Source organism: Micromesistius poutassou (assembly GCF_964030765.1).
Source record: "Micromesistius poutassou genome assembly, chromosome: 18".
Classification (NCBI taxonomy): Eukaryota; Metazoa; Chordata; class Actinopteri; order Gadiformes; family Gadidae; genus Micromesistius; species Micromesistius poutassou.
The window spans coordinates 3,817,154-3,826,974 of record NC_140288.1 but is presented as its reverse complement, the minus strand read 5'-3'; the positions used below and the strand labels follow the sequence as shown (position 1 = coordinate 3,826,974).

The following is a 9,821-nucleotide window of genomic DNA, read 5'->3' as shown; positions in this document are numbered from 1 at the left end:
AGTCACCGTCTTTACCAGAAGAAGGCGGATTCTCTGTTTCCTGGATGTCAGAACTTCGCAATCAGCTCAGTGTCCCATTCTCGCAGCAAGGAGAAGAGTTCAAAAGGATGTATTATCACGATGCTTTCACAGCGAGGGACGCAGTCAAACCATGGTTTTTATCGGATTGTTGAATATGTGACCAGGGCTTCTTCAACAGCAGGCCTGACGTTAAAAGTTCCTTAAACGCAGGCTTTCTATAGTAAGTTGTTCCAATGTGTTGATCTGTGTGTAAGTAGCCTGTTTTTTTATGCGAATACTTAAATACGTTGCCACACACCATTTTTAATTAGACATCTGTGTACTAATATATTTTGCATTTTCACATTATTTTCTAGATTAAAACACATGCTCATCATAACCATGAGCGTGGCTGTGATGTCCACCTGGCTCCTGACCTCTCTGCTCCTACACGTCGGTGGGGCAGACAGCGTGCACGAGGCTGGTGAGCCTAGCATTCCTTCTGTTTGTCTACCTACAAACCTGGTTTATGCTCAAGTTCTCCAGCTGAAGCTTTTTTATTTACTTTACTTACCTATTCATCCCACCAGGCTCCGATAGAGTAGGCTACATCTCATCATACATCATTAAATAAATTGGGGGGGGGGAGGGGGAAGCTTCTCTCAGATGTTCACTCTTATTACTGACGGTGTTGACTAGGTGTGATGGGGTGTGGACCACGTAACATGACGGTGAGTCCCGTCTACTCTGAGCAGAAGGTCCTACTGACATGGGAGGACCATCCGTCCTGTCTGCTGACGCGAGACCCGATCGCCTACGAGGTCTATGTGCTGTCGACGGATGACATGAAGACGATTCATCACGTAAGGAGATTGATTGTCTTTAGGTATGATTTAAGAACTGTAGTTGGAGCGTTATTTGTGAGAAATAGTCCTACCAAAGTCATCTTCAGCTATTAGTGATTGAAATGCTCTGTGAATGGTCTGTTATGGTTGAATGTGCCTGCCTCCCTATGAGACAATACCGATTTTAGACGGGTTCACTTCTGACCAATCAGGCAACGTGATCTCCAACCTGGACGACAAAACGTTGACCCAAAACGACCCATATGAGCATTCCCTGGTACAGCGCCACCTATTGCCTGGTCGGATTGGGTGGTGTGGGAAACCATCCTGCCTATCAAATCTCTCTCTCTCTCTCTCTCTCTCTCTCTCTCTCTCTCTCTCTCTCACCTACACTGTAATTTGCCTTTTTTTTGTTCAAATCTTTTAGCCTAAATGTACCGATGAACCACACATTTGATTTGCTGATCTAATTATGACCATTATTGTAGGACGTTGTGATTGTCCCACAGAATCAGACCGGATCCATCCACCACTGGTCGTGGGTCTCTCCTTTGCCGTTAGAATGTGCTCACAACACATTTAAAGTCAGTGCCCAATACGAAGACCAACGTCGCATCTTTGGTTAATATACAATTTTGACTTACTTAATTTTTTACATGTGCTTTAATTAAACATTGCACTATGTAACTTTTCTACCGCAGCTACTTACTCCGTTAAAAACATAGCTGCACTAGGACGTTTATGAAAAATAAAACAAGCCCATACGGCAAATCTATCTCACTGTTATTTACTGTAGCTATGAGTGTAGCTTCAACTCAGCCCACTAGAGGGGACGGGGAAACCTTACATAGTGCAGCTTTAATATATGATTGATTGATTGATTGATTTTATTTGACCATTCGTGATATAAAAATATGAAACAGCAACCTGTGCCATATGTTATATAAATAAAAAATAAAAAAAATACTCAGGGATGACACAATAAACCATTGTGGTCCCTATAGGGCAGGAGACAGGGGCAAGTAGCAGCATATCATACATCAAACATGTATCATTCATACATACATACATACAAACATCAATCATTCATAAGACACATAAAAACATAAATTACAGTTTCAAATATACATGACAAATACAAATTGCCAACAGTCTAAGATTGGTGTCTAAACTATTTTGTGCTATAACGAAACTATAAAAGTGCACTAAATACATTGTCCTAATAATAACAATCTAGTGTTATCCTGTATTTTCTGCGGTGGTGGTCGGTGTCGCCACCAGGGATCCCGTTGCCCAGCCAACCCACGCTGTTCCCGCCGGACACGCACGAGGTCTTCGAGGTCGGCAGCAACGTGACCTTCTGCTGCCTCCTGCCGCCCGGTGAGGCGTTCCACGGGATGACGCTGAACGGCAAACCGAAAGCACACGTCAAGATCCACGACCAGACGTACGCCATGACGGTGCACCTGCGCAGACCCTCGGGGTTCAGTGGCACAGACGTCACCTGCAACACGCCGGACTTTGGCACCACCTTTTATGTGGGGTGTAAGTCGGCTGCTTCTTTACGTTTGGGTTGATCCTGATTTTTTTGAATTTGGTGCATGGTTGTGCTTTTTTTTTGTGGTGTTTTACACTTGGGCCCTGTCCCAATTCTCCCCCTTCCCCTACATTTAAGCCCTAACCCTATATTTTGCGTGTTTTCGCGAAGGGGTAGGGTGTGCCAATACTTAAGGGAGCAAGGGGGGAGTGCTTGTTTTTGCCTTAAAATCAACCCTTGAACGCTAGCCAGCTCGGGAGCTGACTTGCAGCTAAGGGCACTCAAAGCAAGTGTTCTTGTTAAGGGAGAGAGAAATGGGACTGGGCCTTGTAGTGTAAAGTCCCCCTGTCCGTGGAAGTGTGGACGAATCTCCTGAGTCCTGACAGTGGTTCATGTTGCTGAGTGAGGCCGACGACGGTGAGGGTCGGTTCACCATCTCGGAAGCTGCATGGTTTTTCAAAGCATTACTGACGAATCGTTCGCTTCCTGTCCAGACCGCCCACGCGATACGGATCTCCAGTGTGAGACTCGAGACCTGCAGTCGGTGGTCTGCAACTGGAGCGCCAACAAAAGCAGACACTGGCCGTTCACAAAATACCCCACACGTTATGAACTACTCGGAAGGTGGGTCGCAGCCTGCTTGCTAAAACATCCCACCGAATAATGAACGTGCTAATAATGTCAACGTTTTCACATTTGAAGGGGTTATGATCCTCTTGTGATTTAAACCTGGTGGCAAAATCTGGGCCCTGATGACGATTCTGCGTGTCAAGGTGTCTGCTTTGAACAAGCTGGTTTTAAAATGTGTCTTAAATGGGTGGATGTAATGGAAAACTTATTTCTGTTTTTGTTTCATTAGATTGTGTTCTGTGAAGACTGGCGAATTGACGTTGAAGCGCTGTTGCCAAAGAGAGAGCATAAAGGCCCAAGAGAGAAACTGGACGTTGAGCGTCCAAAATATACTCGGCACGTTGGAGCTCACAGACAGGGCAGATTTAACAAAAAGAGGTCGGAAATAATCTCATCCTCTCTTCTTCACATCAAATGTTCATTATACAGTTAAAGGTGATGTGAGTTTCAAGGGTTGTAAAGAGAAAAATAGATTTTGAAATCAAACCAAGAAAACCACGCCTCGCTCTCTTCTCCCTCTCTCCCAAAGTTTCTCCACAACTGAGAAGTTTTGCACTTCACATATCTGTGTTTGACAGGCAAGACGGAGTCCCTGAACAAGTCAGGGAAGAGATGCCCTGATTGGTCAGAAATTATCTAAATTTGAAATAGTCTCAAACATCGTCTGGCAGATATTCTCATAGTGCATTTCACTAACTAAAAGCTGAGGCATGGCTTGGCCATTGCTAACAAATTACACTCAAATAAAAGCGCTTAAATAGTACCTACAGCACCTTTAACTCCAACTATTAGACCTATAAGTCTGTTGAACTTTGTAAATGTGTTTTTTAGTTCACATGTTCGCTCCTCAAAATTTGACGGCTTTGAGGATAAATGCGAGGAATGCTAGTCTGGCATGGGAGTGGTCAGCCCCACAGTACAGGAAACTAAGAGTACTGTGTCAGATCATCCTTAACAGTAAAGGAGACACAGACGTGGTGAGTTCAAATGGACTGTTTATAACAATGTTACAATGTCAATCAGTGAATTGGACTAACTTTAGTTAGTTTGTTTTGTTTTTTAGAGGAACTTCTCTGGATTGGGTCTGAATCATGCACTTTTGAGTGACCTGACGCCGAATCTGAAATATGAAGTTCAGGTCTGCTGTGGCACAGAGGAACACTTCTGGAAGTGGGGTGACAGAAATACCACTACTTTTCAGACAGAGGGCGACAGTAAGTAACACAAATATAAATACATATTATTAATATAAGTAGAGGCCCATTATTGACCCGTGTGAACGTGTCTTTAGTTGTTGTTTTTTTACTTGTGATAATCATTTCAATAAAAAAAGAATCAAATTTTGAAAACAAAATCAAAACATTTTATGTTTGACGCATGGGAAAGGCACCTTGAATGTTTTATGCTTCTCATCCTGGTCTGATTCACCCATTCACCCAGTTCCAGATGCATTGGATATATGGCTATGGATGGAGCAGAACCAAACTATAATACTATGGAAAGTAAGTCATTCATGATCTCGAAGTATCGAATTGCTTGAGGATGATGATGATAACAATGATGTTAGTGGTGATAGTGATGACAGTGATGATGATGATGATGATAGTGATGATGATGATGATGATAGTGATGATGATGATGATGATGATAGTGGTGATGATGATTATAGTGATGATTTAGATTTTTATCATTTTATTAATCCCAGGGGGGAACATACAAACTCTGATGATGAGGATGATGATGATGATGATGATGATAGCGTCGATGATGATGATAATGATGATGATCTCCTCTCCCTAGACGCCGCTGCCAGGCCAGAGCCACGGGCCCATCATAGACTATGAGGTGACATGGAGAACGTTGGCAGAACCACAGGAGACGCGCAACAGAACCGTGTTTCCTCCCGACCACCGCGCCGCCGTGGAGCTCGACCCCAGCAAAGACGACATCGTCACGGTTACGGCGAGGAACTCCTACGGCCAGTCGCCCCCGGCCTCTGTGGTCACCCTAAGCCGCACTCCAGGTACCTTTCTCTCTAACTAGAACATTCCCCTCCTCTGGTTCTGCTGGCAGAACGTTGTCCTTAAGGTGGCATTGAGTCTGGCTCTTAAAGAATAAATTATTTGTTACATATTCTGGGTTTGAGGCTAAAGTCTAGAAGAAAGACTAGCAAGAAAGATACCCTAACCTCCGATATTCTCCTCCGTACATGTATCTGATTCAAATATACTTAACTTAAAGGGGCTATATTTCACCAGCAGGTGTAGTGAAGATAGATAGATAGATCCACCAGACATCTGGGTGGACATGCCACTAGAGGGTTGAGTTTTGAATGATTTGGAATAGCTCAAAATAAATTCAACACCACTCCTGGTGGTGAATAAGGTGCTCTTCCCTAATGCACATGCTACCTCTTCTCGATTTGTGTGCTCTCCCAAGCATTAGGATTAGAGTTAATCTTAGGATTAAACATTTAAATCTAAATGTGGGTAACGGCAGATTTTATTTTCGTTTATTTGACAGGGACAATGCACAATATATAATTGAGCCAGATTATAGCCACAAGGCTAATTTACATCTGTTGTTTTTGAACAAAGTTGATCTCCCCGCACAACCTCATATATTCAGTTATCTGGAGCATGCGCAATCGGAGCACATGCTACGCGGACAGTCTGGGCTGCGGGCGGTTGTCCGTGTAGGGGTCCGCCCGGGCCTTGGCGGATGACAACGCTTACGTCACACGGACCTGACGTGCCGTGTTTTCAGATGAGGTCACCAACGTCTCCCGGATGGTGGGCGGCGACGGGGGGTTTGGTCTGACCTGGTCGGCCCACCCTGCCTCCAGCTGTGGGTACGCGGTGGTCTGGAGCCCCACCTTCACCGGGGGCCCCGTGGACTGGGAGAAGGTTCCTCCAGGGGTCACCCGGGCCTTTGTAACAGGTATATGGACGCAAACACAGGATAATATGGGGCCAGGGAGACACGTTTAGGCTTAACAAGTAGACTGACATACAACCTCCTCCATCCTCTATTTATAACATAATAACTATTTGTAAATATATTATATTAATGAGAGCATAATCTTATCATTTCATATTTTTGGACGAGAATGTAGGCTAGTCCTTGCCTACCTACCTGTAGGCATCCCAGAGCAATATGCCCTCCAACCCCTATCTCAACCTTAACCCTAAACCTTAATATTGAAATAACGTCACTGCAGTCAAAAGAATGGAATAAACAACAACAACAACATTGTTTCTCTTTAGTTATAACTTGTGTGTCTATGTGTGTGTGCATTTGTGTGTGTGCACGCATGCATGTGTGTGTGTGTGTGTACGCGTGCATGTGCGTGCGTGCGTACGTGCGTGTGTGTACGCGTGCATGTGCGTGTGTGCATGCGTGTGCGTGTGTGTGTGCACACGTGCATGTGCATGTGAGTGTGTGCGTGTGTGTGTGTGTGTGTGTGTGTGTGTGCATGTGTGTGTTCTCCAGGGAACCTCACCCCTGGTGTCCGGTACTCTCTGTGTGTGTATGCTTGCACCGAGGGAGCTCCACTACTGCTGGAGAGACGAGAGGGATACGTTGAAGAGACGGGTGAGAACACATGACCATCCATATATGGGCATGTAGAGACCTTCCAGTATTGCTGATCAGTAGTGAACATCTGAGAGAAACTTTTCTCCCACAATTTATTTAATGATTTATGATAAGATGTACTCTACTCCAGGTGGGGTGAATAAGTAAGTAAATTAAATAGAAGAAGAGTTAATTAGTACATAATTACTACTGCTATTATAAAACATGATATGATATTTGATGGTAAGACATGACAGTTAGTCTACTATCATATTTATAATAGTGTCAATGCTAAAATATTTATATATAAGAGCCTAGAGATGTAGTTTAGCATTATAGCATAGTGATAGAGCATAGCAATGTACAGACCAGACAACTCTGCTTTCCCCCAACAACCCCACCCCCACGCTAACCCTGACCTATAGAATAAACTGCGAGGATACATTTGGCGAGTTGAGTTCCACACGGATGGCAGCTGCCAGTGATTTGGTATTAAGTTACTAGTAAAGGAGTCCAGATTGAGACAGACTTCCAAAGCAATGTCATAATACAGATTTGACGACTTGTCAGTTATAGAGGTTACTACCATACTGTCGGACTAACTCGTTGTTGGAGTAGTAATGTAGTTGTACTAGTAGTTGTAGTAGTACCGGTAGTAGTAATAGTAATTCGGGGCTGTTGCTTGCGATGTTGGAGCAGTGGGGCAAGCACCCAGGAGTGTTGGATATCTTGACTAAAAGGAAACCTGGAGGACACCAAAAAAAGGACACCAAACCTGCCTTATTGGAGGCACCTCAGCAGGCAGCATTTTTTTTAATTATTTGATTGAGACATGACTTGCTGCCTGCCTGCCTCCCAAATGCTGCCTGAAGTGGCAACATTTTAGCCGTTTGGGACACACGCCTAAAAGGCACTACACGTGCCCTGGAATAAAAAGTAGCAGACCCAGAAATGCTATTATGAGCCAAACCTGCCTCTCTGCCAAGTCTGCACCACTAGATGCCACTAAATCCTACAAACTGCACCTTTAATAAACCCCAAATGTGCCCCAACAGCACCCCCTGGTGAGACGAACATAAACTACTCCAAATGTGAAACGTCGCTACAGCTGTATACGTACGATACATACGATAAACCTCCCTTCATCCAGAGATCCCCCCTGACCAGATAACGCGTCTGAGATGGGCCCACGTGGGGTCGGATGTCCGTGTGTCGTGGACCGCCATCCCGCTGAGGAACCGGACGGCGTTCATCACGGGCTACGTCATGCATTACCACGACATGGACGCCAAGGAGGCAGACCCTAACCACGTCGGCCTCAACGTCACCACCGGTAGGTCACGCCTCCTTCTGCTCCAGAGGATTTAGTGTTGATTCAGCCTTGATATGCTTCGTTTTTATTTACTTATTAATACATTTAATAATAACTTTTATTATTATTATTTGTTATTTTTTATTATAATAATAATAACTTTTATTTTAAAATGGGGAATTCAATTAGATCCTTTTATATAGCTCCTATATCCACGTGTTCACATGAATACTAACTGTCGTAACTATACAGAAATTTCTGTTGGCCTAAACCAACTTCTTCCGTTTATGTTATAATACGTTAACATATAATAATATTAACCATATTCTCATTCATGAACCTGGAAACATAGAAGAAGGTATAAGTTGGGCTAGAACGTATGTGACGACTCTTCCAACCCATCTGTTTTGTTGCTTTTTTTTTGCGGTGAAGATGACGCTGAGGCCACCACTCTGACTGCCAGAGACGTCCGTGTTGGATCCTACAGCTTCAGGGTGGCGGCCCTGACCTCGATCGGAGAGGGTGGAGGAAACTCCATCACACTCACCATCAACCCACCGAGTACGGGATGACGTGCAGCGTTGTGTGTGGTTTAACTTGGATGAGCCATGTGGCTAAGAGCATAGAGGTGTATAGGCGTTACACTTTAGTAGGTTTGTTGGGGGCCGGTGCGTTGCCTAAGCTAGCGTTTGATTGTTTCAATGACTAATTTGATTTGAATCCGTTGGCTTCCTGTGTACCTGACAAAAGACATTGATAATAAGATTTAAGTTTAAGATTTCTTTATTATCCCTGATGAGAAAATGAAGACAGGACCAAAAAAAAGAATTGAAACTACCAAAAAAATATCAGTAGTGGAAATATTAATTTAAAATAAAACATAGGAATATTATAGGGAGTTGAGTTAATGCTACATTATTGAAACTATACATTGATTACCATAGATAGGCCTATCTCCTGCTCATTCATCATGTCCTGTATTTTCATTCATTCAAGACCTACACACAAGGCCAGAGAAAGTGCCATCCAAACAAGAAATACAATTCTAAATTAACTGATACCTTATTTTTAATCTGTTAAGTGCAAAACCAAAGTTTGGGTCTTCATGGGATAACTGTGTCTTCGTTTACAGGGGACCAGTCCATCTTGGCCCTCGTTGTCGCATTCAGCAATGTTTTCCTTTTGCTCATCATCACTTCCATCATTGCCTTCAAACACTGGACATGGTAAACAAACACTGAGTATAAACTATGAATCGTTTTTACATCAGTTTTAAAAATAGATATACTGTAAATATATTGTATGATATGATTGAGCAATTCAACTTAAGTGATACTGTTGTTGTTGTTTTTTATCTGTATAAACCTTCTCTGTCGTGACCTAAATTTATATTTTTCTATTTTTCTGACATCTTAAAGTATTAAACAGAAGGTGTGTCCTCCCATTCCAAATCCAGTTCTGATCTGCGATTGGTTAACACTAATGGTAGGTATCACACAACACTGAGGGTCTGATCTCCCATTCGATAGGATATTCGGAGTACAATATTAAGTTATTTTCTTTTTCTTTAATCCAGGAGGACCGTGTCCCTTCAATCCTTAACACGGCGGAAAGCAGTCAGAAGGAGAATGTGTCCGTTGCACAGGTGATAAGCAATGGATTATCAGTCAGTACCGACATTGACCACGAGGGAGCGCCCTTTCTACAGAATCAAGCCGCAAATGGTTATTACCTTCAGCAGCAGCAACAGATTATGGAGACCACCGCCCCAAAAGTGGAATTACCTCAACCAGTGTTACCATTTCGTCCACATCCCTGTGTATTTGAGAATCCACTTTACACTGACGGAATGCCTTAACAAAATATAAATCATGTAGCATGTTATTATAACACAACTGTTGGAAACACACCGGTAATCAGC

The 9,821-nt window shown here is 43.3% G+C and overlaps 1 protein-coding gene across 1 annotated transcript; it reads left to right on the top strand.

Moving 5' to 3' along the window:
- The first annotated feature begins 177 nt into the window (after nucleotides 1-177).
- On the top strand, nucleotides 178-9,792 carry LOC311363021 (leukemia inhibitory factor receptor-like). The gene is made up of 18 exons (XM_084482941.1): nucleotides 178-241; nucleotides 378-484; nucleotides 700-863; nucleotides 1,334-1,466; nucleotides 2,127-2,390; nucleotides 2,877-3,006; nucleotides 3,242-3,390; nucleotides 3,844-3,989; nucleotides 4,076-4,226; nucleotides 4,453-4,514; nucleotides 4,813-5,035; nucleotides 5,779-5,952; nucleotides 6,505-6,606; nucleotides 7,739-7,921; nucleotides 8,333-8,461; nucleotides 9,033-9,126; nucleotides 9,319-9,385; nucleotides 9,477-9,792. The coding sequence occupies exons 2-18, from the start codon at nucleotides 388-390 to the stop codon at nucleotides 9,756-9,758; spliced, it is 2,550 nt and encodes an 849-aa protein (XP_084339067.1). The 5' UTR covers nucleotides 178-241; nucleotides 378-387; the 3' UTR covers nucleotides 9,759-9,792.
- The last annotated feature ends 29 nt before the right edge of the window (nucleotides 9,793-9,821 follow it).

What these genes read in the sequence shown, in the direction of transcription:
- LOC311363021 (XM_084482941.1), top strand. Translation starts at nt 388, where the DNA reads ATGCTCATCATAACCATGAGCGTGGCTGTGATGTCCACCTGGCTCCTG. An exon ending in ACATGAAGACGATTCATCAC is followed by an intron (nt 864 to 1,333) that starts GTAAGGAGATTG and finishes CCATTATTGTAG; the next exon opens with GACGTTGTGATTGTCCCACA. An exon ending in CACCACCTTTTATGTGGGGT is followed by an intron (nt 2,391 to 2,876) that starts GTAAGTCGGCTG and finishes CTTCCTGTCCAG; the next exon opens with ACCGCCCACGCGATACGGAT.